Here is a 27,972-nt window from a genome sequence, read left to right on the forward strand (position 1 = left end):
ACACCTTCTCCCCAGCCAGGTTCACTGGGCAAAGCCCTAAACCAGGGTTCCAATGGGCCGGGACCTGCGAGAAAAGGGGCTCCCCGCCCCAGGGGGCACAGGCCGCCCACCTCTCTGAGCTGACCTCCACGTAAGGAAGGGCTTTCCCTAGCTGGATGTGTGTTTAGGTGCTCTCAGTCCTGAGGAGGCAGTGGTCCATGCACACCCAATGCACCGCACATCAGCAGACCGATGTTGGAGATGTTTCCAAGAGAGTAGCGTGGGTTCCCAAGTGCCCGCATTCAGCCTTCCGACACACAACGTACGGCGGCGAGCGCCCCTTACCTGAGGATACGGGACACCTCTGTTGAGGTCCGGGGCCTCAACAGCACCTTGCTGCAGCCTGTGGGAGAATGGCCACGTCAGTGCCCGCCAGATGCACCCAAAGAACGCTTCTGCAGGACCTGCTCCCACAATCCACACGGGAGCAAGGTGCTGAAGATGGGCCCGAGGGCCATGCGGGGAGGGGCAGCCTGGCTGGACGCTGTGCCCGCTGACACAGTGCACCACCACAGTACCCACGGCCAAGTGGACACAGATGCCCCAACATCCACCGGCTGTGAGTGACTGTGGTGGGCTTCTCCACCACAAGGTCCCTGCGTTTGCTTTGTGACCCGAGTCCCTGGAGACCATAAACTTCCTGGCCAGGCTGATACTTCAGCACAGCTGACTGGCGAGTCAGGAAGTGTGGCAGCTGCCCACAGGGCCCTTTCTTTTTTTTCTTTTTTCGCTTGGATAAAAAAAAATCTTTTTTTGAAAACAATAGCACCTGGACTCAACATGTACAGACTTTCTTGTGTGTGTTTCATTATTCCCACAGGGCCCTTTCTGACTCCACCCGCTGCCCACATCTCTAAGCTGGCTTCCTCTAAGGAAGAGTTCTTCCTAGCCAGGGTCCATCTAGTAGCTCTCTGCTCACGTCAGGATGGGATCCAGTAATTCTGGGCTGCCTTATTTCGCTGATGCCTGGAGGTGGCAAGGGCCCTCTGAGCTGGGCAGAGGCACACATAACCATGGCCACCAGAATGTCAGGTTCTGCCCTGTGGCTTCTCTAAGTCGACTCTCAGGGGGCCGTGGGACCCTGGAGAGAAGTTCTGCCATGGCTCCTATGCTGTTCTGAGAGCCAAACTACGTACAACTCCAGTCCAAGGTCTGGATTCTGAAAGACATTTTCATCAGGTGAGCACCTTCTGCTAGGTGGGCTGGCCATCTTGCCAGGAACCCTGGTCCCTGCCAGCCCACTCACCAGTTCCAGGGAGCTCGGAGCTGCGAGCACCGCTGGCCAAGGCAGAGCTCTCCTACAGGAAAGCTTCTTGTGCCTCTGCAGAGGCTTTCCAAGGGTCTGCTCCACTGTTACCAGAGAATAAAATCAGACAGGGTTTCCTACTTTGCAATGTCTATTTTACACAAGTACAGTCGTACTGTACCACTGTAAGATTTTTATTTGATTTATTTTTTGCAGTACTGGGGATGGGCATTCTACTTCTGAGCTACATCCCCAGCCCTATTTTTTTTATCCTTTATTTGGAAACAGTCTCACTGAGTTGCAAAGGGCCTCACTAAGTAGCTGAGGTTGTCCGCGAACTACAATCCTCCTGTCTCAGCCTTCCAAATGCTGGGCTTACAAGCATGTGCCACCATGCCCGGCCACAATGTATATTTTAAAACAGGAAGACAGCAAGGCATGGTGGTGCATACTTATAGTCTCAGTAATTGGGAGGCTGAGAGAGGAAGATCACATGTTCAGAGCCAATCTCAGCAACTCAGCAAGGCCCTCAGCAACCTAGTGAGACTGTTTCCAAATAAAAGAAAATTGGAATGAGGATGTAGTTTGGAGGTAGAATGTCTCTGGGTTCAATCCCCAGTACCAAAATAAATATATAAATAAATAAACCAGGAAAACAGGAACATGAGCGGCCACTTCAAATGTTCCAGAGGTCTAACGGGCCAGAAGGCAGGAAGTCATCAAGGCATAATACAAGAAACGCCCAAAACCAACAGAAAAGAGTCTGGTGGGAAAGGCCCAGCTGAAGCCAGGTCAGGGAGGCCCAGAACAAAACAAAAGCAGCCACTTCCTCTTGCCCAGCCCACCCCCAACCCTCAGGCGCAGCAGATCCTCTGGGCTAATGACACCAAAGAGCACCCTCCCTCATTCCCAAGGCCCTCATCCCTTGGCCCTCCCCAGAGCCTCAGCTGGGCACCCAAACTCCAGGAGCAGCAGCCACCAGCCCCACAGCCTCCAGGCGCCAGCCCCTCTCCTGTGCACCAGGCACCTTGCTCCATGTACGGCCCAGGTGTCCTGTCAGGTTACAGATGCACTAGCCTCTCCAGGTGTCTAGCTGAAAAGCCAGTCCCAATGCTGCCAGAGCACCTGAAGCCCAGGCTCCCAAGTCCCAAAGTGGCCCCCGGCTCCCTCCCAGAGAGCTCCTTGGGGTTTCAGTGGCCACCGTGTCAGGGCCAAATCCAGCTTCTACAAACAGAGTTTTATGGAAACAGTCATGCCCATCTGTCTAAGCTTATCCATGGTCACCTCTGCATCACAGGAGCAGAGTTGGCCAGTTGCAACAGAGACCATGTGGCTGCAAGCTTGAAATATTTACTATCCACCTCTTTAGAGAGGAGTTTGCTGGCCAGCTGACCCACCCGGCCCTGTGGATCCAGTCACCTACGCCGGCCACACCTCGGACCTCCACACCGCCTACCGTGCTCCCCAGCACTGTGCCTATGGCCCCGTCTGCTCCTGGAATCCTGTCTACCTGGGCCCCAGTCAATGCCCCGCACTCTAACGCCAAGGCCTGCTGTAGCTCCTCTCCCTCCCTGTAGCTCCTCTCCCACAATGGCTCTGCCTTCTGCCCCTGTGACAAAATACAGGAGACAGACTTAAGGAGGAGGGCCGTGGGCTCGGCTGTCAGAGGCTCGGCCCAAGGCCGGCAAGCTCCACTGCTCTGTCCTGGAGTGAGGCAGAACATCGTGGCGGAAGAGCAGTGGTGAGGGAGAAAAGCCGCTCAGCTCCTGGCAGCCAGGGAGCAGAGAGAGCGCAAGCAACCCTTCCAGGCCCCCCGCGCCCGCCTGCCTACAGCTCCATACCTCCCCACAGGCCACCAAATCATGACTTCCAGGCACACCGCGCCCGCCTGCCTACAGCTCCATACCTCCCCACAGGCCACCAAGTCATGACTTCCTCAGAATCGCTAACAAGGTCAGAGCCTGGTGCCCCACAGCTTCTGAGCACGGCTGTGCTGGGGATGGACCCTCCCCCGGGGCCTGCAGGGACACTTGAGAACCAAACATGATAGACCTGCACCCTGCCCCACCCCACAGCAGCTCCCTGCCCTGGCTGCACTGACCTGCACCCTGCCCAGACCGCCACCTCTTCCAGACACCCTGGAACCTGACCACACCTCACGCCTCCACCCCCACTACGCTCTGACCTCCCGCTCTCTTCTCCGGAAGCCGCAGATTTCCCACACGGTCCCCATCTGGGTCCCGCTCCACTCTGACCTCCCCGCAGCGTCCCACCAGCTCAGAGGAGAGGCCAGGGCTTGGATGGCCTGGAGACCTCGCCAGCCAGCCCCCTCTGCACTCCAGCTGCCCTGGTCCTGGCTCCTGACTTTGCGCTGATCAGTCCCACTCCCAGACTGCCCTTCCAGACACTTCCGCAGGCTCACTCTGGAGGCTCAACCTCTGCTAGACACTCAGCCATGGCGTCTACAATCTGCCCTAGCTCCAGACGCTGTCCCAGGTTAGTGTCCTGTGAGCCCAGTGTGTGTCTTCACAGTGTAGGGTCCCCTTCCAAAAGCAGGGTGGGTTTCTCACTAAAGATCTGCAGTCAGGTGTGGTGGGCACCCTTGTAATCCCAGTATTGGGGAGGCTGAGACAGGAGGATCGCAGTTTGCGGACAGCCCCAGCTACTTAGTAATGCCCTTTGCAACTCAGTGAGACCCGGTTTCAAAATAAAGAATAAAAAATAGGGCTGAGGATGTCGCTGGGAGGTAGAATTCCCATAGGTTCCAACCCAAGTACTGCCAAAAAAAAAAAAAAAATCTGCAGATTCACTAATAAGCAAATGGTCAAGTTTTTATTTTTTATTTTTATTATTATTATTTTTGTGTGTGGTACTGGGGATGGAACCCAGAGGCTTTCTACCTCCGTACTATACTCCCAGACCTTTTTTTTAAATATTTTTTTATTTGGAAACAGGGTCTCACTAAGTTGCTGAGAGCCTCACTAAGTAGCTGAGGCTGGCTTCGAACCCATGCGATCCTCCTGTCTCAGCTCCCGAGCACTGGGATTATAAACGTGTGCCACCACGCCCGGCAATGGTCAAGTTTTTAAACAAACATGTTTAGTAATAGTTTTATATGCAAATAAAATAATTTTTTGGGGTACTGGAGATGGAACCCCGGGGCATTCTACCTCCGAGCTAGGATTACAAGTGCAGACCACCACGCCCAGCTCATTTTTTTTTTAATGGCTAGAAGTTAGGGCAAGCTTTCCCTCCAAAAGAAAGCCACCTACAGATATACTTCAACCACAACCTGGCAAGCTACCTGCACAGCCACCTCACTGTGGCTGAGGACGCAGAGGTGACCCGTGCTGCCTCCCTGGAGGCAGCCTCGAGGTGGCAGGATGTGTAAGAGGCCGTCTCCCAGGCAGGCAGAGGGGCAGCCCTGCAGCCAGGCAGACTGTCCCTGCAGAGTCTTCCAAGAAGGACACCGCTCCGGGCACTGTCTCAGCACACACTGTGCTTCCACAGCATTCAGTCTGGAACCTCGCTCAGGTTCTTACAATTTCTTAAGATCTTCTTAAGGTGTTGGGCATGGTGGCGCATGCTTGTAATCCCCGCATTTGGGAGGATGAGACAGGAGGATCGTGGCTGGCAGACAGCCTCTGTTACTAAGGCCCTTTGCAACTCAATGAGATCCTGTTTCAAAATAAAGAATAAAAAAATAGGGCTGGGGGTGTAGCTCAAAGGTAGAATGCCGCTGGGTTCCATCCCCAGTACTGAAAAACAAAATCTTCCCAAAGTGTGTGAGGAAGGCTCGCCAAGAACCTGGGTGTCTGCGTACCTGGCTCGCAGGTTAGCTGTGTCTTGCTGCAGACTGCTACCAACCGAGTCAACTCTCCTTACTGATAGTTACACTGTTTACTACCCTTCCCTATCAAAGCAAGAACATCTTGGTGGCTTGAAACTGTGGAAGAGCTAGGAAATACTATCTCTGAACTGCCTCAAAGAGAAATGAGCCAGGCATGGCGGCGCATGCTTGTAATCCCCGCACTTGGGAGGTTGAGACAGGAGGATCCTGGTTTAAGGAAGGCCTCAGCTTGCAACTGAGTGAGACTGTTTCAAAATAAAGAATAAAAAATAGGGCTGGGGGTGTCACTCGGAGATAGAATGCCTTGGGTTCCATCCTCAGTACCACAATAAAAGAGAAAATGAGATAGTTACCAAGAGGAGCCCTGGTCTGGTCTGGGCTGCACTTACAGCCCTAGGGGCAGGAGTGGGAGGAAGAGCTAGAATGGCCAAAGCAGTAGGTCTGCATTTTACCCTGGTGGGCGACAAGGCCCCGCCATGACCCCCAGAAACTGTGACAGTGCCTTCAAGTGAGAAAAAGGCTCTTTACAGAATGAGTCTTGAGATGGGATTGTCCCATATTAGGTGGGCTCTAAACCCAGTGACGAGCGTCTCTATTAAACAGAGGAGAGGTGGGTGGACCAGAAGTTGTGTGAAGATGGAGGCGGAGGCTGGAAGGTGCTGCCAGCAGATGGAAAGGCAGGAAGGGTCCCCTGGAAGCTCTGGAGGGGCGCGGCCTTCCTGACAACCAGGGTTCAGGCTTCTTTCTTTCTTTCTTTTGGTACTGGAAATTGAACCCAGGGGCATTCTTCCTCCCAGCTATACCCCAAGCCTTTTTTTTTTTTTTTTTTTTTTTTGGAATCAGGGTCTCACTAGGTTGCTAAGATCTCATTAAGTTGTTGAAGCTGGTCTTGAATATGCAATCCTATTCAGCCTCCCAAGTACCAGGATTACAGGTATGTGTCACCTCGACGGGCAGTTTCAGGCTCTGGACCCCAGAACTGAGAGAAGAGATCACAAGTGCTTTGAGCCCATGTGTGGTTTGGATACAACAGTCCTAAGCACTGGTAAAGGGTTAGGAAGAGCGGCCCGCAGGCCGTGGTACCTCTCGGAGCGGCCAGGACTGCTCTCCCTTTCAACTGGCAGATGTCACGTACCACCAGTAAACATGGGCAGGCTTTAGTCTCATACCACAACACAGCTCACCTCCAAAGGCAGGAGCGGGCACTCCTGCGGTGAGTCCTGGCTTCCTGGCCACACCCCACCCAGGGTCCTGACTCACCTCGGACTGTCCTTAGCCAGTCCACGTTGGACGCCGCCAATTCCTCAGGATCTGTGATGACCTGGCCAGGAACTATGCATTCAAAGACAGCCAAGTCCTCCTCAGACACCACAGAGAAGGGCAGGCGCTGCACAGTGTATCGGTCCTGAGTCAGCATCACCTCTGGGCTGCGAGGGGGCACTGATGAGCAGCCCCTGCTGCCGGGAGGGCCAGAGGTTCCCCAAGGGGAACCCAGACACTTCTCGGGTCTCACTGAGGTTCTGTGAGCACAGGCTGTCTTCCACCATGCTGGAGAGGCCCGGAGGAGCTGCACGGCCCAGCTGGGCACACGAGGAGGTACCATAGCTCCTGCAGTAAAACACAACAGATTGGACCTCCATCTAGGAGCACTGTGGAGTAGAGCCCACTGCCAGCACCAGGCCCAGAGACCCAAGCAGCCCATGCTAGGGCAAGGAGGTGGGGGTGACCAGAACAGGGCTGCAGGGGGTCCTGGGGCACTGTGCTGGGAGGTCTGATCCTGAGCCCATGTGGTCCCCTGCAGAGCGCACTGGAGAAGTTGCTGGGTACACACCACGGCTGGCACACCCCTTCTTGGGTGTTACAGCTCAACATTTACAAAAGCCTCCTCCTTCAAGGCAAAACTAGAACTTCAAGCACTAAGGGGAGGAAAGGCACCATTAAACTGTGCTCTGAAAAACAGCAGGAAAGATGAGCTTCATAGTATCCGCAGGTTTTGCCACAATGCACAGGCAGATGCGGGGTCTCTCCAGTGGTCCCCAGTGCCAAGCACAGCGCTCTTTAGGACAACACTTCTATCACCTGGGCTCAGAAAACCCGAGCCACGTGCCTGGGCCAGCAAGGCGTTGGTGAGGGGGGTGCACACAAGGCAGCTTCCACTGTGCAGATGGCTATCTCTGTGTCCCTTAATCAAACCCTGGGGATGCTGCGGCCTTTCTCCTGGAGAGGAGGACTAAACGGACTATAAATGGGCCCAGCGCCGAGGCCCTCACCAGAGAGGTGGCCAGGGAGAGCCAGGACTGGGATTGGGGGCCGAGGTCAAGGCTAGCCACAGGACGAAAGTCAGCAGGGGCGGGTGAGCAGTGACTGTGGCCCCCCGCCGACCCAAAGGTCCCCGAGGGCCTGAACACATGTAAACCAGGGACCCCCGAGCTCATCCCGAGAATCCCACGCCCCGCCGGCTGGTCCCCGGGACCCCGCGCTGTGGCCTGGTAGACCGTGGAAAACCCAGCGCCCCCCAGGTCGCTGGCGCGGGTGCGCAGGCCTGGCGATCACGTGACGAGGCGCCGCCGGGACCTTCGGGACTGCAGACTGTGCCTGGGCTCGCACCCGCGACGTCCCCGCCCGCGGCTCGACCCCAGCGCCGCGCACGAACCCGCTTCTGCGCCGGCGCGATCGCGGAAGGCCCCGCTCGGTGGAGCTGGCGGCCGCGCCTGCGCACTGGCCCCGTCGCCTGGCCCCGCCCCGCTCCAATTCCACCCGCCCATCCCGGGTCCCGCCCTGACCGCCCTGGCCAAGGTCTCAGAGCAAAGAATTCCTACCTTTTTTTTTTTTTTTCTTCAGTACTGGGATTGGAACCCAGAGGCATTCTACCTCTGAGTCACACACCCAGTCCTATTTTTTATTCATTATTTTGAAATGGTCTCACGAGTTGCAAAGGGCCTCACGAAATAGCCGAGGCTGTCTGCGAACTGGGATCCTCTTGTCTCAGCCTCCCAAAAGCTGGGATTACAAGCGTACGCCACCATGCCCAGTTAGGATCTTTGCTCTGACCAGTGTCCGCGGTCTGGCTCCCCAGACCGCCAGATCCCGACCCCTTTCCCCACACAGCGCGACCCAACTAACCCTGGAGGGTAAATGCCCATTCCTTAGTCCTGCTAAGTGGTCCCTCCTCGGCCTCCATCTCCCCCAGGGATCTCCCCCAAGGGTCTTCACCGCCCCAGGAGTCTTCATCTCCATCTTCCCTGGGGGCTCCATTTCTCCCAGGAGTCTCCCAGAGTCCTCTCCCTCTTCTCAGGGGGCTCCATTTCCCCAGGGGTCTCTGGCTCCCTGGGCCCCAGCCCACCACCCTGCAGGTGGTGACAGTAGAGCAGCAGAAAGTTGAGCAAGGCCAGGCCCAGCCCTCTCCACAAAGGCCAGCGCGGCCTCCAAGCTGCAGCGGCCTGAGCTGAGCCCTCTGATGGAGCCCCAGCTTCCGGGAGCTGCAGCCCCCCCCCCCACTCCACCTTAGGTCACAGTGGCTGTTGTGTCCTGCAGGTACCCCTTTGCCTCAGTGTCCTTTGCTCCCTCTCTAGGCCCTCCATGCCCCAAGCAGAACTGTCCAGCAGCTCTGGAAGCAGCTCAGGGCACCCACTTGCACAGGGCTCTCCACCCACCCTGGCTCCTCAGGACGTCCTGTGGATACTGAGACTGCAACAGAGAGGGTGTGCGGGTGCTTTGCGATTCACAAACAGCGAGAAGACAGCCTGTGGTGAGTCCACCTCTGCGAGCCATGTGCCAGGAGGAGGCTGTGCCTGGGGGCATAGCCTGGACCTTCAGCAGACCACATTCCCTAAGACCTGCCTGCCCTCCACACAGACAGACAGCCGGGAGTTCTAAGTGCACAGCCTGGCACCTTCCCTGCCAAGGATGCATCTCGCTGTTGGAGTCCCATCCTGGGTGGAAGAGAGTGTGTCAGAGGCGTCCACTGGGCCCCTCCACCACACTGGTCCTCGCCACACAGGTCCATGCGGGGTTTCAGGGTTGCCAAGCATGTCAATCACACATCAGGGGGCAGAGGACACAGGGGACCTCTTAGACACTGCCTGACACTGAACAGCAGGCCAGTGGCATCTTGGGCCTTGGGATTGGTAGCAATCCAAAGCCACTTTAGATCTCAGTCACCTGCTGCCCAGAGGGCTGGGTTTCCCTCTTCTGGGGCTCAGTTACCAGGCAGGTGGCTGCAGGTCCCTCAGGACCAGACTTCTTCCCGCTGGGATCACAGTGGGGTCTGAGCACTGCTGGGCCACTGCCCATCAGGTGAGAGGCTGAGGACACTCTCAACACTGCTCAAGAAAGTGTGAGACTTGGCCTCCCCAAAACTCTTAGGAAGAACCAACCTCCCATGACGGTACATGGGGATGCAGCCTACCAAAGGTAACTGGTGGGCATGGTTAGAGCCCTGGTCTGCTAGGACAGCAGCAGTGTCCCCCGGTCGATCCTGTGAACACACAGTGAGAAGGTGGCTGTGTGCCAGCCAGAGGAAGAACCCTCCCGGACACCAACCCTGCTAGGCCCTCAGTCCTGCATGTCCTCCCAACTGTGGGAAGTAAACTCTAAGCCCCGGGTGGGGTGTTTTGTGGTGGGAATGGCTCCTGAGGGCATCCTGCAGTGCTGGAAGGCAAGCCTCCCACTGTAGGGAAGGCACAGTGCTCCACAGTGCACCCAGACATCATCCTGGGAGCCTGGCAACCCACTTCCAATGCTACAACTCTCAACCAGGGCCAGGCCTTGTCCTCGCCAGGCCACCGCCCAAGTCCCCACACCAGTCCCCCGGCGGCCATCTCCAGCACGATACAGGGATGCTATACCTGACTCCCCAAATGACACTTCCAAATGGTTGTTCAAAAAATACTTTATTTATTAAACAATATATCCATAATCTATAACATGATCAAAAATACAGATATACATCTTTACATTTTAATAAAAAGGTTTACAATAGTATCTTTCCTTTACAAAGGGGACATAGATAATAATTCCTCGAAAATAAAATGTGACATTCATGTTAAAGCTGCATCGACTATTTGGGTGAACGTGGTGAGCACACCACGAGGTACATGACAAGGAGACTCCAGGCTCGCCCACGAAAACACTGCTTAGACGTTCCCAGCACGAAGACCAACCTGCTCACTAGAGACGGAGGAGAACCTACACTCTCCAGTGCCCAGGGTCAATGTCCTCGTGTTATTCAAACCATGAGAATCCCACCCACCCAGGACCCAGGGGCAGGGCGACAGGGTGGACCTCGGCTCCATGCAGCACGGGGAAGGTGTATTGCTCAAAGCAGTCCCTGCCCTGGGCCCCAGGGACAGTCAGGGAGGAAGAATGCGGCCTGGCCCCATGGTCAGGACTGAGGTGGGCAGCCACCCCCAGGCCCTCCTGCCGCCCAGGCTGGGAAGACATGGCCCTGGGGCTGCTAATACCTCGCGCCTGCCCAGGGGACGGGCCTGGGGGCTAAAAACACCACTGGCACATTCACAGATCCTGGGGCCCAGCTTCACACCTTTTATGTGGCATGCCTTCTCCTATAAGAAAACTAGAGTGATTTCTCAAATTCCCGGCTGGTAAGGAAGCACTAGAACAAGGGGAATGAAGAGAAGCATTCCCTCGCGTGGAGGTGACTCCACTCCACCAACACACCGCACCTTCAGCTCAGGTGATGCTGTCAGAGTGACCTGCAGGTCCAGCCAGACCTCAGTCTAGAAGGGGGTGGCTCCGCAGACGCCTCCGGGGTCAGGTCAGGTGTGGTCAAGACTGCGTGCCTCACCCCAGGACGAGCTGGCCAGACCTGGAAGCTCCCGCCCGAGGGCCCAGCAGCAGTCCAGCCAACACGCCACCCAAGCCAAACAGCCGTTCTCGAGCGTCCTGCGCCGGCACACAGTAGTAAGCTGGAACAGGAGTCCTAGTAGGAGCCACCGTCCCAGGAAGCCCTCCTAGCCTGCCTGTGCTTTCTGTGTTTTTCCAAAGCTATATGCATTATTATTTTTGTGATATAATTTTAACTGGCAAAAGTAAACACTAAAAACAGATAAGCCCAGAAACTTTTTTCAAAAAGTTGAAAACCAACAGAGGGTCAGCACACAGGAGCCAGGAGGGCACTACCGCTGGAAACAGGAGCCCGTGCCACTTGCCCCGGGAGCCAGCCCCCATCGCTTCCCAGGAGCCATCCTGCTGCGGGCATCAGTATGCAGGGTCTGCTTGCAAACTCCCATGCTTGCAAAAAAGGCAAAAGCAGCCGCCAGAGGCTTGATCCCAGCACCACACATACACACACACACACACACACACACACACACACACACACACACACGAAAAGTGAATAAAATTTTTTCACAATGTATTCTCTACTCTTTAAACACCCGTGTCAACAAAAACCTAAGTTATGAAATAAAACTGAATCTCTAGCCTCATGGCTATGGCTGAGACCACACGGGCCTCCCCAAACTGCCCTGGCACTCTTCTTTCTGAGCCGCAGGAAGGCGCCGTGTGTTGGTAGCACCTTTTGGTCTGGGGGCCACCAGGGGCTCAACAGGGACAGCTATGGCAGCTGCCAACCATCCAGCCTCACCTGCCTGGCATCTGGCACCCAGAAGGGCCAGCTCACACCAACTAACTCACGCATGGGCACAAGCAAGCCCACTCCCCTTGCTGGCCCCTGAACATGACTGTCCAGGAGCACCCTGCACAGGTTCAGAGCTGGACGCCTTCCTACCACATGTCCTGGAGGCCCTCGTTCTCACCATGGACACCACAGGACAAGCACAGCGTCCAGGACGCAGAGCTGCACAAACTCCTCTCCACTCGTCCCTCTCAACATCAGAAAACAGGTGGGAAGGGCGGGGCAGCTCAGCAGAGGAGCACGCACCTGTGCTCAAGGCCCTGGTTTCCATTCCAACACAGAAAACAAAAAGAACAAAAAATGGGAGGAGAATATATTATAAACACAGCTGTCAAGAGGAAACAAGTACATCCCTCCAACAATCATCTTCGTGGAGAAAATCAGGCCCTTGAGTGGACTGTCCTCTCACCTGTCAGGCCCAGAAGCACAGGCCCGGGATCCTGGGAGCTGCTGCCCAAGTGTGTGTTTGGCTCTGCGAGGCGCAGGGGCTCTCAGAAGCCACACCTAAGTCCTGCACAAGCACCATCTCGTCAGGCTGACATGTGTGCATCTCCCAACTGTTACCAAAAGGACAGCTTGATGTTGGTTTGGTGAATCTGATGAAACAGTGCGTTCCAGTTTCCTGGCTTCATTCTTGAACTGCTACTGGGCACAACAAAATCACAGGTCATGTCATAAGACTGCAGTCCCTTGGACACACGCTGCTGGTTGTGGGGTGCAGTGAACACAGGGCTCTAACGTCAGCTTTCAGTAGACGGACTCACTTCATAGACAAAGACCCACAATCTTCATGCTATTACAATAATTTCATCTTCACAGTAAAAACATCAGGAGTTCCCCAAGAACAGGACCTCAGCCGGCCACCAGGCCACCTCGTGGCAGTGCTGGTTGTGGAAACTGACAGCCTGAGGCCAGCGGAGAGTCGTTTCCTCCAGAGGGAACCCCGGGGGGACCGGAGTCCAACTGAAAAGGCAGTGCACTGGGGTGGGGGCCACCTCCTCCAGGAAGAGACCCAGCCCGGCCACCAGGGACAGACGGAGGCCCCTGGCAGCACTGGGCTCCGGAGTCAGTGTGCTTGTGGGTGCCATGCGCAGTCCTGGAGACCCGCAGGACTCTGGTCACAAGGTGGTGGCATTGCCCCAGGTCACACACACTCTGCCTGGCAGCACATGCGTTCACAAACATCCACCGGGGCCCTGGGCTGGCTAGGGGCAAGGAGGGGCACTGTGCACCCAGTGCCAGGGACCCCATGCCCGGGCCGGGCGTCTGTATGAAGTCACGGTGGCGAGGCCCTGTGAGATTGCTCCTCTGTGCAAACGGCACAGTGGTTTCTTATTTGTTTTAGGAATTATCCAGAGTCACAACTGGCCATTGAGTTATTAAATATCAGTCAAAATAAGGTAGCTTTAAAATGAAAGGAAATATTGCAACATGAGGAACACATGAGCTTGCTCTCCTGTCTGGGGGTTCAGCTCCTCCTTACTTCTTCTTCCTCTTGTCCTGAACACACCGCGGGCAGAACCTGCGAGGAGAAGGCAGTCGGCCCTCCGCACACTTGCCGTGCTGCCCTCCCAGGGCCATGTACGGCCCGCCGCCCCTCTCCAAGAGCGGCCATGCAAGTCGCCCTGGCCCGCCTGGCTCGGGTCCTCATCAGTGGCAGCCTCGTGGTCAAGTGGTCACGCTGGCCGTTTGTCCCTGGTCACTTACAGGGGCACTGGGTGCAGAGTTGGGCTAGAAGGCTGGAAAGAGAGCAGACTCCTGGGCAACGGAGCCCAGGCCCCTGGTGCTCTGGGCCAAGTAAGTACCAGAGCCTCAGACATGGCGTTCTTAGACACTGCTGGACACAAGGGACATTCCTGAAGGCTCACCCTGCAGGAGGCAGCTCCCGCAGCCTATGGACCAGAGCTCCCCCAGGGCCGTTTGCTCTAAGAGGCTCCAAGCGCCAGTAAGCAAGCCCAGCAATTGGCCTGGACACACTGCAGCCGCCAGAGGCCTCAAGGCACACTGAGCAGAGCAGAAGTGGCACATCTTACCTGCTACCATGTGCCAGCCCTGGCCTGACACTTGGCCTGGCACCCACACAGGGCGGCTCCTGGCCCACGGCTCTGAGGAAGGCAGCAGCAGCCCCACCCTCTTCCTAGACTCTCTGGCCTGAAGTCCTGCACAGTGCAAGCTCACCACAGCCAAATCAGACTCAGCTCAGCTCCGCCATCCCATGCCCTGCCCTCCCATAGGGGACCACCAGCATCTCTGTGCCACGCCCTCCTGAGGCCTGCCCACCACGCCCGTGAGTGGGACTGGCCATCCCCAGCACAAGGTGCCACCCAGCCCACAGGCTTGCAGCATCGACACAAGGATGTTGGTGAGGGGAAGCCGCAAACCCTCTCCCCGGGCACTGAACGAGACTGGGGGCTAGCGGCTCTCACGCCCCCGGGCTGCTCCATGGGAGTTTTTTTTTTTTTTTTTTGGTGGTACTGGGGTTCCTGGAAGCCCTTCTACCTCCGGGCTACACTCCCAGACCTATTTTTATTTTATATTTTTGGAAACAGGGTCTCCTAAGCCAGCGCGCGCGCGGCTGGCTTCGAACCTGCGCGATCCTCCTGTCTCCACCTCCCAAGCACGAGGATTACAATCGTGCACCACCATGCCCAGCAGACAGCCCAGTGTGCCAAGGGAGGAAGGCAGCACTTCCATGACTTCGTTTTAAGAACACACATCCACTTTTTGCACATCAACAAAACCAAGTTTTTAGTTTTTTTTTCCCAGCACTGGGGGTGGAACCCAGGGGCATTCTACCTCTGAGCTACACCTCCGGTCCTATTTTTCAGTCTTTTTTATTTTTATTTATTTTATTTTAATTTTTTTATTTTTATTTTGGTGGCACTGGGATGGAACCCAGAGGCTTTCTACCTCCGGGCTATACTCCCAGACCTATTTTATACTTTATTTAGAAACAGGGTCTCACTAAGTTACTGAGAGCCTCACTAAGTAGCTGAGGCTGGCTTTGAACCCATGTGATCCTCCTGTCTCAGCCTCCCAAGCACGGAGATTACAAGTGTGCGCCATCACGCCCGGCAAGTCTTTTTTATTTTTTGAAACAGGGTCTCATGAGTTGTGGAGGGCCTAAGTAGCTGAGGCTGTCTGTGAATCGCGCTCCTCTGGTCTCCACCTCCCGAATGCTGGGAGACTGAACCCAGAGCTGTTCTACCTCTGAACTATAACCCCAACCCTATTTTATTTTTATTTTGAAACAGAGTCTCACTGGGATGATGAGAGTCTCACTACTTGCTGGGGCTGTCCTTGAACCTCCCAAGTACTGGAATTACAGGCTTGCGCCACCATACCTGGCTTCCAAGTTTTTATTTAAATAAAATCTTAGAAACATCCTGCTGCCTGAGCACAGGATGGAGGTGAGAGGGTGCACCCCCTGCACCCTTCTTGGTGGACACAGCCCCTAGAGTCCAGGCACCACACTCCCGCTTCACACCAGCTCTCAGGACTCCCCTGAGGACAGAGCTCGCACCCTCACTATCCAGAACCACCCCTGCCTCACTCAAGGGCCAGGATGGCTGTTCTTCAGGGTGGCAGTGTAAACACCAACCTAGCAACTGTCCTGCATGAACTGGGTGGCGGATGTTCCTCTGTGGGCTTGGCCCCACTCTGGGAGCCAGGACTGCAGACACCATGGCACACAGCCGGCCCGGCTCCCAGCAGAGCAAGTGAAACGCACCCCATGGCACCCCATACTAACCACTTTCCTTTGGGCTTCGTGGTGAGGTCCACACAGGCAAAGTGAAACCACTCAATCGGACACTACGAGACAAAGGGAGAACGGGTCACGCCCCAGCACGGGAAGGGCACCCGCCCCGGCCCCAGGGCACTCACGTCAGGGTTGTCGCAGCCGATCATCTCCCCGTAGGACACCTGGTGGCACAGGCAGTAGGTGGGCTCATTCGGGTCCACGGGCATGTCCAGCACGTCCGAGGGATGCACGGACAGGAGGGTGTCGGTAAACTCAGACCTGCGGAGGGGAGGCGGCACTGCTGACGGCCCTCAGGCAGCCCGGCCCTTCTGCCTCTGGCCCCAGGTTCCCTCTCCCTGCACCATGAAGACACAGTGCCTCCATGGAGCGGCCACAGCAGGCTCTGAGCCTCTCCCACTAACAAACCGCTTCCCTCTCCTTGTTGCCTGGCCACCGGTGCGAGTCCAGCACTGCTACCAAAGGTACATTGTCAATAAAACCTCAAGACCCCTGACCAAGCAACACGCTCCCAAGAACTGACAGTAAGAAATCAGGGACAGGGACAGGCCAGCTGTTAGCTGAAGAGAACCCAATGCACGGAAACCAACTTCCAGACCTAAAAACAGCAGTGAGCAGCAGACAGGAGGCCCCTCGAGCCCGCCACGGCTGTGGGGAGGTGCGGACAGGCACCGGGGCTGGCAGCACAACCAGCTGTTCCTGCTCAGGCACAGGACGCTGCAGGCTCAGTCCTGCTGGAAACAGCACAGCCACAGACCCCCCTCCTCAGCTGGTGCCACCTTCCAAGGAAAGCACATTCCCACTGACAGCTGGCACCTGAGAAGTCGGCCTGTGTCCCACCCCAGGCCGACTCCGGGACCAGGGTGTTCAAAGCCCCCAGAACCTAATGAATGCATTCTCCTTCCACAAAAAGACCAGTGTGTCCTGCGCCCAAGCCACACCATACATCTCCAAAACCAGGGACCCACCCCCAGCTCTGTGCCTGGGAGCCCTAGCCCTCCCACCTGTCAGCAGCAGCTTCCTCCAACCACACTCCTCTCACCCATGGCAGCAGCCTGGCCAGACTCCTCCTGCCCACACCCCCCCCAACCTGCCGCCACGGCTCCTTGGCCACACACTACAGGGTGGCAGAGCCAGCCCCCTGCTCAGGGGAAGAACTCAGGAGTTCACGTCTCACCTCACCATCAGCTACACGCAGTCTAGACAGTATAGCCCCAGTAGCACAGAAGCAGTCTTCTCTACTTGACTCCAAACCACCTGGCAAGGACACCCAACAGCTGTCCCCCGCAGCAGGGCAATTCTAGCTGTCCGCAGCTGCTAGCCAGCTCTCTGGTTCTTCTGGACATGGCAGGTTTTTTCTTTTTTTTGGGGGGGGGGTGGTGGTGGTGGTGGTGCTAGGGATTGAAACCAGAGGCATTCTACTTCTGAGCTACATCCAGCCCTATTTTATTACCTTTTATTTGGAAATAGGATCACGCTCATTTGCTGAGAGCCTCACTAAATTGCTAGGGCTGGCTTTGAACCTGCAATCCTCCTGTTTCAGCCTTTCAAACACTGGTCTGATGGGCTTTGCTTAACAGACAGGTCAGGGAGCCGCTGTGGGCTGAGCCCAGGGCTTCCTGCTGCTCATCAGGATCAGAGGCTGCAAGAGAAACTGCCCTCGTCCCCACACAGAGGGCCTGCCTCAGCAGGACAGCAAGGCAAGGTGGCAGGCAGCCTTAGCGTGGGGACCACAGAGGGAGCCGCCTGAGGTCTGCAATGCCCTCTGGCCTCGTGGCCTGGCCTGGGGGGTAAAAATCCAGCCCGCATCATCTCGGGCTCCACAGGCAAAGCGCACCCAGCCCAGCACAGGACTCTCAAGCTGCAGCCACTGCAGAGTTTCGCGCCAGCACCGGGCAGGTGGCAGCCTGTTCTTCAGGACATGTCCTTCCCGCAACAACCTGCACATGGCCTTGCGAGCCCAGGGCTTGAGGCCTGGCTGTCTCCTGCGATGCCCTCCAGCCCTCTGCAGCAGTTTCTTGGCACTGCAAAGGCTGGGTCTGGGCACACCCCTCACTCCAGCTGGCTTCTCTGGCCTGCCTCAACACCTGTAAAATGGAACCGTTAAAGCACTACCGCTTGGGGGTCATGGAGAAGAGCGGACCATCCGCACAGCAGCTTGGTGCGACCCCTCAGCACCACCCAGGAGCACTGCTGCCAGGTGGACAGCGAGCGCCACCTCCCAGGGTCCCCAGAGCAGGCTGAGAGCGACGCACGGGCCTCCTGCCTGGGGAGCATCCACAGCTGACAGTCTGCATATGAGCAAAGACACCCACGACATGGGATCTTGCGGCCTCTGGAAGCCCCAACCAGAGGCTGGGCCTGCCTTCCTGCCTCCTCACAACACCGGAGACCAGCATGCACAGAAGCGGTGGGATGGCTTTCCTGTTCTGGCAGGAAGAGTAGGAGACCCAGCACGTGCTGTTCACAGTCAGAAAAGCAAAACTCAAAGTCAACCACCCTTGGCCAGGCATGGTGGTACACGCTTGTAATCCCAGCATACTGAAGGCTGAGACCAGAGGATGGTGGTTCGCTGATAACCCCCGCTACTTAGTGAGGCCCTGTTTCAAAATAAAGAATAAAAAATAGGGCAGGGGGTGTAGCTCAGAGGTCGAATGCCCCTGGAGTCCATCCCCAGACCCGCAAAAAAAAAAAAAAAAAAATCCCCCTGAAGACATGGGAGACACTGGAGAGAGGACAAGTGACGTCCAGTCAAGGAACATGCCATGTGTCTGTGTCCATGCTGCCCTGGGGCCTCACAAAGCCAGGACTACACATGGCGGCCGAGGCCAGGGCCACCAGAGCCCGCAGCAACAGGAGGAGGCCAAGCACAAGTTCCTGCGGCCCCGAGTCTGCAAGACAGGGCCGGTTCTGACAGCCAGCCCCCAGGTGGAAGCGCGGGGGCAGGGCCAGATGGAAAGGAACAAGCCGACATGCCGACGGCAGCCTCCCAGTCACTGTAGGGTGGGGAGGTACTGCCTGGGGTCCAGGAAGGCCGCTATGGATGTCTAAGGAATGCCTGGCTAAAGATACCACCTACCGGACACAGCTCATCTGCCTGAACCAGGAAAGAACAGACATACCTGGGGAATAACAGATGCTACTCTCCAGACCACTTTTATATTTAATGTCAGACAAACTAAAGTCATGCAGACTGGGCGCAGTGGTGCACGCTTGTAACCCAGTACTTGGGAGGTTGAGACAGGAGGAGCCCAGATTCGAAGCCAGCCTCAGCAATTCAGCAAGACCCTGTTTCAAAAATAAAAATGCTAGCCAGGCATGGTGGCACACGCTTGTAATCCCAGCATTTGGGAGGCTGAGACCAGAGGATCGCGGTTCGCAGACAGCCTCAGCTACTTAGTGAGGCCCTTCGCAACTCAGTGAGACCCTGTTTCAAAATAAAGAATAAAGGCCGGGGGTGGTGGCGCACGCTGGTAATCCCCGAGCTTGGGAGGAGGATTGCGCTGGTTCAAAGCCAGCCCCGCTGGCTTAAGAGACCCTGTTTCCAAAAATTAAAAAGTATAAAATAGGTCTGGGAATGTAGCCTGGAGGTGCAAGGGCTTACAGGAACCCCAGTACCATGAAAGAAAGAAAGAAAAAAAAAAGAGAGAGAGGAGAGGAGAGGAGAGGAGAGGAGAGGAGAGGAGAGGAGAGGGAGAGAGAGAGAGAGAGAGAGAGAGAGAGAGAGAGAGAGAGAGAGAGAGAAAATTGGGCAGTAAGTGTAGCTCGGAGGTCAAATGCCTCTGGGTTCCATCCCCAGACCCATCCATAAATAAATAAAAAATAAATAAATAAATAAGCTTCCGGACATGGTGGCGCATGCTTATAATCCCCACGCTTAGGAGGCTGAGACAGGAGGATTGCACAGGTTTGAAGCCAGCCTCAGCTACTTAGTGAGACCCTGTTTCCAAATAAAAAATATGAACTAGGTCTGGGAGTGTAGCCAGGAGGTAGAAAGCCCCTAGGTTCCACCCCCAGTACCACTAAAATAAATAAATAAATAAAAATAAATAAAAATGCTGGGCATGGTGGCACACCTTGTAATCCCAGTACTTGGAATCCTGAGACAGGAGGATCACAGGTGTGAAGATAATTTCACCAAGTAGTGAGGTTCTCATCAACATAGCAAGATGCTGTTTCAAAACAAAAAATAAAATCGGTCTGGGGTTGTAGGCTAGAGGTAGAATGCCACCAGGTTTAATCCCCAGCACCACAAATATAAATTAATTAATTAATAATAAATGTTTTCTCTCTCTCTCTCTCTCTCTTTTTTTTTTTTTTTTTTTTTGGTGTTACTAAGGATGAAACCCAGGGGCCTTCTACCTCCATGCTATACTCCCAGACCTATTTATATTTTATTTGGAAACAGAATCTCATTAAGTTGCTGAGAGCCTCACTAAGTAGCTGAAGCTGGCTTTGAATCTGTGCAATCCTCCTGTCTCAGTCTCCCAAGCACTGGGATTTCAAGCATGTGCCACCATGCCTGGCCTGATAAATAAATATTTTTAAAAATAGCGCTGGAGCCGGGCGTGGTGGTGCACACTTGTAATCCCAGCATTAGGGAGGCTGAGACAGGAGGATCACAGTTCGTGGACAGCCTCAGCTACTTAGTGAGGTCCTTTGCAACTCAACGAGACCTGGTTTCAAAATAAAGAATAAAAAATAGGACTGGGGTGTAGCTTGGAGGTAGAATACCCCTGGGTTCTATCTCCAGTTGTGCAAAGAAAATCAGGGATAGTGGAATATGCCTGAAACCAGTAGTTGGGGGCTGAAACATGAGGCATATAGGTTCGAAGCCAGTCTCAGCAACACAGCAAGGCTTTCAGCAACCTAGAAAGGACCTGTTTCCAAATAGAAAGTACAATAGGGTTAGGGGTATAGCTCAGATGCAGAACGCCTTTGGTTCAATTCTCAACATCACACACACACAAAAAAAAGTCGTGCAGGGCTTGGTGGCGCACACCTAAGCTACTTAGAAAGACGAAACAGGAAGCAATGAGACCGGTGGCACACGCTTGTAATCCCCGTGCTTGGGAGGCTGAGACAGGAGGATCGCACAGGTTCGAAGCCAGCCTCAGCTACTTAGTGAGGCTCTCAGCAACTTAGTGAGAACCTGTTTCCAAATAAAATATAAAATGGGTCTGGGAGTATAGCCCGGAAGTAGAAAGCCTCTGGGTTGCACCCCAGTACCACCAAAAAAAAAAAAAAAAAAAAAATGGTTGAGCTAGGCATGGTGGCGCACACTTGTAATCCCAGTACTTGGGTGGCTGAGATAGAAGGATTGAAAGTTGAAGGCCAGCCTCAGCTACTTAGTGAGGCCTTCCACAACTTAGACCCTGTTTCAAAATAAAGAATAAAAAACAGATCTGGGGGTGTAGCTCAGAGGTAGAATGCCCCTGGGTACCATAAAAAAAAGAGAAAATAGGTACTGTTCAAAGAATACCTCAGTCAGGCGCAGTGGCACAGCCTGCGATTCCAGTACCTGGGAGGCTGAGAAAGGAGGGTCACATGTTCCAGACCAGCCTCAGCAACTCAGTAAGGCCTTTAGCAATCTAGTGAGACCTTGTTTCAAAATAAAAATGAAAATAATAATAAAAAATAATAATAAAAGTGCTTGGAGGTAGAATGCCCCTGGGTTCAATCCCCAGCACCGCCCCCCCCCCAAAAAAAAAACAAAACAGGAATGCCTTCACAAACGTCACTAGCAAGTTCAGGGCAAGACTATCACCAAAGACAGAAAGTGCACGCTGAGCTGTCAACGGCTTCCTGAAGCTGGTGGAGAAAAATGATGATGAGGAGGAGGCCAAAGAGGAAGGACTCTGGTGAAGTACCGCCTGCCCCCCGAAAAGTGTGCTTTGTGAGGACCAATGGGAAGGAGCCTGAGCTACTGCCACCTGTCCCCTCCAAATGCATGGCTTGATAGGTTCGAAAATACACTAATTAGAGATGCCTGGGGAGCTGGGCGTGGTGGCCCACACTTGTAATCCCAGCATTAGAGAGGCTGAGACAGGAGGATCATGGTTCGCGGACAGCTTCAGCTACTTAGTGAAGCCCTTTGCAACTCAGTGAGACCCTGCTTCAAAATGAAGAATAAAAAATAGGGCTGGGGGTGTCACTCAGAGGTAGAATGCCCCTGGGTTCCATCTCCAGTACCACAACAAAATAATAATAATAAAGACCCCTGGGCTGTAAAAACAAACAGATACATGAGCCTCCCAATGCCACAATGAAAAGGCAGAGCTGCTAAGGCTGGCCTTGAACCTATGATCCTGTTATCTCAGCCTCCAAGTACTAGGATTATAGACATGTGCCATCATACCCCGCTTTTTTTTTACTTTGACACAGGATCTGCTATGTTGCTGAGGCTGGCCTCAAACCTGTAATCCTTCTATCTCAGCCTCACAAATACTGGGATTATAAGCATCACCACACCCAAATTTGAACCCAGAGGCAATCTACCTTCAAGCTACACCCCCAGCCCAATAGTATTTCTTATTTGGAAACAGGGTCTCTCTAGGTGGGTAAGAGTCTACTTGCTGAGACTGCCCTTGAACCTGTGGCCCTCCTGTCTCAGCCTCCTAAGGACTGGATTACAGGTGTGCACAGCTGGTGGACTTCTCCCTTTGTGAAGATCTCTTCCCCCCTCCCCTGCAGTGATTCCACAGAGGCCTTCTGGTGTCTGCTGTTCTCTTTAGTCTGAATGTCACTGCACTGATGCAGTGCCACAGTGTGCTGCTGGGGAGGGGCCAGTGGGAAACTGTTAACTAAAGTACCTCGAAAAGCTTCAAGACAAATGGTGTGCACGCGTCGTAACTGCAGCCACACAACTCAAGAGGTAATGTGTGCCGATGCACTGTGTAACACCTGGCCAGGCGCAGTGCTGTGAGCGCTGGGGGGCGCCTTCGGGAGTGCTCGGCACTCAGTCACCAAGGACACAATGAGTCCGGAGCCTCCCGGCGGCTGCAGGGTGCTCGCACCAACACTGCCCGGGCGCAGAGTCCTTACCCGCCTTTGTACTTCTTCTTCTTTGGAGTGTCGTCTTCTGAGGCCCTCCGGCCTCGGCCCCGGGAGCCTCGCTTTTCTTTCTGACTCCGACCTTCTGAAAAGCAATACAGATCCAATTGTTCTTATAGAATCTACTAAAACAGGAACAAGATTCAGTTTATCATCAAGTTCCTAAAACACTTATTAGACAAAATTCCTCAAAATCTCAGAGTTAACAGTAATAAAACAAGAAGATCATGAGTGGACTTGCTTTTCAACCCTCGTCCTCCGGTGCTTTCAAAGTCACTGCCGTCCATCTTGTCCTTCAGGTCCGCTTCGAAGCGGGCCAGGTCAGCATCAAGCCTTCGGATGTGCTTATCCACCTGCAAAAGGACATGAAGGTCTGACTTCAGAGTGACACTAAGGAGTCCCTGGAGGCGAGCGAGTGTGTGAGTGTGTGTGTGTGTGTGTGTGTGTGTGTGTGTGTGTGTGTGAGAGAGAGAGAGAGAGAGAGAGAGAGAGAGAGAGAGAGAGAACGAACTAGAACCCAGGGGCTTTCTACCTCCAAGCTACATCCCCAAACCTATTGTATTTTTTTATTTTGAAACAGGGTCTCACCAAGTGGCTGAGGGCCGCACAAAGTAGCTGAGGCTGGCCACGAACCTGCGAACCTCCTGTCTCAGCTTCCCAAGCACTGGGGTTACAGGAGTGCGCCACCAGGCCTGGCTCAGGAGGTGATTTCTTGTTCCTTTCCTGAGCTTCCAATTAACAAAGCTGTGCTGGGCAGGCCCAGCTCCGGCGCTGAGGTAAGAGCTGCCACCGCCCCCAACTGCATGTGCTCGGCAGTGTGACACACACCCTGACATGCAGCACAATCAGCACTGGGGACACTGACAGTGAGTCCTAATCCAAAGACCCAAAGAATGTGAGAAGGAAGGGAGCGAGGAGAGGGAATCACTGCCTTAGGCACAGAACCAGTGCAATGGTGCGGGCTCAGCACTGGCCCAGCATGCACCAAGCCTGAGCGAGATGCCTAGGAGAGTGGGGACAAAAGACAATGACCCCGACCAGCCTGGAGAACGAGCCCCGGGGCCTGCAGCGTGCATCCGCCTCCGCCCCGGGCCCTGCAGCAGCCGTGCATCCGCCTCCGCCCCGGCCCTGCAGCAGCGAGGCCGTGCATCCGCCCCGGGCCCTGCAGCAGCGAGGCCGTGCATCCGCCTCCGCCCCGGCCCTGCAGCAGCGAGGCCGTGCATCCGCCCCGGGCCCTGCAGCAGCGAGGCCATGCATCCGCCCGGGGGCCCTGCAGCAGCGAGGCCGTGCATCCGCCTCCGCCCCGGGGCCCTGCAGCAGCGAGGCCGTGCATCCGCCCGGGGGCCCTGCAGTGGGGCCGTGCATCCGCCCCGGGGCCCTGCAGCGAGGCCGCTGCCGCGCAGCCCGCGAGCCGGCTCACCATCTCGTAGGTCTGCATGGCCAGCTGCACCTTATCGTCGCTGTACTCCTTGCACTTGCTGTAGGCACCCTGGATCTTCTTCAAGTGCTCCACACGCTGGGCCGGAGACAGCGCCTTCACTGTGGAGATGTACTCTGCGGCCAGGACGTCAATCTCTGCTTTCTTATCTAATAGAGAGACAGGGGAGAGGCTGCCCTCTGCACGGCAGCAGCCTGCCCACAGCCAGGGCCGACACAGGGCGCCCCACACTAGCCAGGCCCTGCCTGGGAGCGCACAGGCACAGCCTGCGAGACGTGCTCCTGCGGGCATGGCGCCCTCTCTCATGCACCATCCAGACCCTCACCTTGACCAAGACAGGGTGCACTGCTTGTAGCTATATACCCGAAGAGAGCAGCGCAGCTAGGCACCAAGACACGGGGGACTGCAGAGCAGAGGCAAGATGTCACTGCTTAACGCAACTGAATAAAGCCTGGAACTGACTGGAAATAAAAAGGAGCCACAAAGGACAGGCCAAACGTGGTGGCGCACATGCTTGTAACCCCACATTTGGGAGGCTGACACAGGAGGATCGCGGTTCAAGGCCAGCCTCAGCTACTTAGTGAGGCCCTCTGCAACTCAGTGAGACCTTGTTTCAAAATAAAGAATAAGGCCGGGCGTGGTGGGCGCGCTTGTAATCCCCGCGCTTGGGAGGCAGAGACAGGAGGATCGCTCAGGTTCGAAGCCAGCGGTGCGCGCTGGCTTAGGAGACCCTGTTTCCAAATAAACGGTGCGCGCTGGCTTAGGAGACCCTGTTTCCAAATAAAAATGTAAAAATAGGTCTGGGAGTGTAGCCCGGAGGTAGAAGGGCTTCCAAGAACCCCAGTACCACCAAATAAAAAATAAAAATAAAAAATAAAAAGAAAAAGAAAGAAAGAAGGAAAGAAAGAAAGAATAAAAAATAGGGCTGGAGTGTCGCTCACAGGTAGGATGCCCCTGGGTTCTATCCCCAGAACCGAAAAAGAAAAAGAAAAACAGAGTTAAAGCTGGGAGTGGTGGCACATGCTTCTTTATCATCCAGTACTTGGGAGGCTGAGACAGGAGGATCCCAGGTTCAAGGCCAGCCTCAGCAAGTTAAAAACTTTCTTTTTTTTTTTTTTTTTTTTTTGGTTCTGGGGGGGGGGGGATGGAACCCAGGGGCATTCTACCTCCAGGCTACACCCTCAGCCCTATTTTTTGGTTCTTTATTTTGAAACAGGGTCTCACTGAGTTGCAAAGGTCCTCACTGCCGGGCGTGGTGGCGCACGCTTGTAATCCCAGCATTCGGGAGGCTGAGACCGGAGGACTGCAGTTCTCGGACAGTCTCAGCTACTTAGTGAGGCCCTCTGCAACCCAGTGAGACCCGGTTTCAAAATAAAGAAAAAATGGGGCAGGGGGTGTAGCTCGGAGGTCGAATGCCCCTGGGTTCCATCCCCAGACGCTCCATCCAGTCTGAAACTTCTTAGCAGACGTAGAGCCAGGAGTGGAAGACCTGCCCTCAGGTGACAGAGGCACACCAAGCACTCCCGCACAGGCTTCGCTTCCTGCACAAGACCTGCACAAAATCACCTCTAGGCCGTGTACGCCAGGTGTACATGGAAACATAAGTTAACTTTGTGTTTATACTTGGGTCCCATCTCCAAGATGGCTCATTACATATATGCAAATACTCAAAAACCGGGAAACCTCAGAAATCCCAAACACTTCTGGTCCTAAGCATTTTGGAAAAGGGACACTCAACTTTCACATACAGTTTGGAACTAGAAAATTATTATTTTTATTTTTTCGGGACTGAGGGTGGAACCCAGGGACATTCTACCTCTGAGCTACATACCCAGCCCTATTTTTTTATTCTTTATTTTGAAACAAGGTTTCATTAAGTTGCAGAGGGCCTAAGTAACTAAGGATGTCCAAGAACCCGTTCTTAAAAATAAAAAATTTAAAAACCAGGTGAGACATAAAGATGTATAAGAATCCAAGAAACTGCACCTGAGTTTAAAAGCACCACTGCTTTCTCCAAGACCCTATGTGACCCAGCCGCCCAGGTCCCTCTGGGCCCTCTACTGCTCCCTCTCCCTGGCCGTGGAAGTGGCTGGCCCTGTGGTCAGAGCCTTGCTCCGCTGAACCCACCTTCCGTCCTCTGGTCCAGCTCTCGCATCAGCTGGAAGTTCCTTTGAAGTTCACAGGGAAGGTTCTCGATGCCTGAAATGGACACAGACCTCTCAGGAGGACAGAACCTGCCTCCAGGGCCTCCCACCTGGTCTACAACAGTTAGCCCACTCTGCCTTCTATTTCTACTTAGGTAACAGGGATGAGGACCTTAAAAGAAGCAGGTACCAGATTGTGCATCGAGCAGGCTGGCAGGCTTCAGAACTGCTTCACGTTGGAGAAGTTAGAGGAAATGATGGCCAGTGGGCCAGCCAGCAGAGGCAGGGCGACAGCTGTGACCCCTCCAAGACGCCCCACACCCCCAGGTCATTCCTCTCAGTAAACTGCATCCCCCAGGGCTCAAGCCAGAGCCCTGGGTCCCGCCTGACTTCCTCCACTGTGTCTCCAGCCCACAGCACTGAGGCCAGAAGGACACGCCCTATCTATGCTGCCCAGCACAGCAGCCACCGTCCACATGGGGCACCCCGCGTGACCCAGGTCCTCTGTGGCTGGTGGTGGTCTTGTGGAACAGCGAGAGCTCTGGATTGCCTCCCTGCACTAGACCCCAGCCCAGGCCCAGGTCCACAGATGGCTCCCTCCGCGGGCTTTGTCACAGCTGCCAAGACAGTAACGCCCAATCTGATCCTACCAATCTGCTGCTGCGTGGCTCCCCCGCTGCCCAGACACAGCCTCTGGATACCCACACCCTCTGGACCCCTCTGCTCTGCTCTGCAGAGGAAGTGTCTCTCCTGGTCTACAGTTCATCCTCAACTCGATCTATCGAACTTTTTTTAAGGGTCCAGGGATGGAATCCAGGGGCATTCGACCTCTGAACTATACCCCTTGCCCTATTTTTTATTCTTTATTTTGAAACCGGGTCTCACTGAGTTGCAAAGGGCCTCACTAAGTAGCTGAGGCTGTCCGCGAACCGCGATCCCCATGCCTCAGCCTCCCGAATGCTGGGATGACAAGCGTGCCCACCACGCGCGGCCCAATCTGTGAACCTTTAAAACACCTGACTGGCAAATGTCAGGCACTCAGGCGGCAGCCACCACACTGCCTTGGCACTGCCAGTACTGGCAAAGTTCACTTTAAACCGGCTGGTGGGCACTAGGATAGCAAGGCCTCCGCATCCCCGGCCCAGCAGCACCAAAGGGCAGAAATGGCGACCCCGGAAAGGGCTGGACCCCGCATCCCCGCGAGGGGCTTCGATGCCTCCTCTGCGGAGTGCGGGAAGTCATCGCCTCCCGGCGTTCGCAGGGCCGGTCTACTGTCACCGGTGGCCGGTCAAGGCCTTCCTCCCGCGACAGCCTCGCCTACCGAACACGCTGCCGGCGCCTGGGCAGGCAGCCGAGCGCGCGCCCCCGACCCGGCGCCCAGCGGCCCGGGCGGGCCCGAGGCCGGCGCGCACAGGTGTGCGGCCCGTTAGGGCGCATGCGCAGCCGCGCACCTGCGGGGGCGGGGCCGCCCGCTAGCCCCGCCCCGCCGTGACGCACCTGGAATTGGCGCGGCGGAGCGGGACCCCGCGCCCGCCCCTCCCGGCCCGCCGCCCCCGCCCGCCCCCGCGGGCCCCGCCGCCCCCGCCGCCGCCCCAGAGCCCCTGTGGGGGCCGCGCGGTGCGGCGGGCGGGGGCGCGGCGCTTACTGTCCAGGTAGTGCTCCAGGTACATGGCGGTCGCCATCTTCGTCCGCGGCCGCGCTCGGGCTCTGCGCGGCGGCGGGGCGGCGGCGGCGGCGCGCTCACTATTCATGAGCCGCGCGCGCCCATTGGCCCGCGGCGGGGG

The 27,972-nt window shown here is 55.4% G+C and overlaps 2 protein-coding genes across 2 annotated transcripts in view; both read right to left on the reverse strand.

Annotated features, from left to right (window-relative positions):
* The window catches only part of D2HGDH (D-2-hydroxyglutarate dehydrogenase), a gene marked incomplete at both ends in the record, with an annotated part of 28,258 nt that extends 16,462 nt beyond the window's left edge, over positions 1 to 11,796 (reverse strand). The window contains 5 exons of the mRNA XM_080720052.1: positions 325 to 382; positions 6,396 to 6,589; positions 10,387 to 10,628; positions 10,820 to 10,873; positions 11,743 to 11,796. Of these exons, the coding sequence (XP_080576178.1) occupies positions 325 to 382; positions 6,396 to 6,589; positions 10,387 to 10,628; positions 10,820 to 10,873; positions 11,743 to 11,796 (602 nt within the window). The remainder of the gene's footprint in view (positions 1 to 324; positions 383 to 6,395; positions 6,590 to 10,386; positions 10,629 to 10,819; positions 10,874 to 11,742) is intronic.
* A 1,476-nt stretch (positions 11,797 to 13,272) lies between these two features.
* On the reverse strand, positions 13,273 to 27,870 carry ING5 (inhibitor of growth family member 5; the record flags this gene model as incomplete). The annotated part of the gene is made up of 8 exons (XM_080689908.1): positions 13,273 to 13,315; positions 15,545 to 15,606; positions 15,679 to 15,814; positions 22,598 to 22,691; positions 22,848 to 22,959; positions 24,027 to 24,193; positions 26,172 to 26,243; positions 27,834 to 27,870. The coding sequence occupies 8 exons, from the start codon at positions 27,868 to 27,870 to the stop codon at positions 13,273 to 13,275; spliced, it is 723 nt and encodes a 240-aa protein (XP_080546034.1).
* Positions 27,871 to 27,972: the final 102 nt, after the last annotated feature.

Source organism: Muscardinus avellanarius, assembly GCF_963383645.1.
Source record: "Muscardinus avellanarius genome assembly, chromosome: 2".
Lineage (NCBI taxonomy): Eukaryota > Metazoa > Chordata > Mammalia > Rodentia > Gliridae > Muscardinus > Muscardinus avellanarius.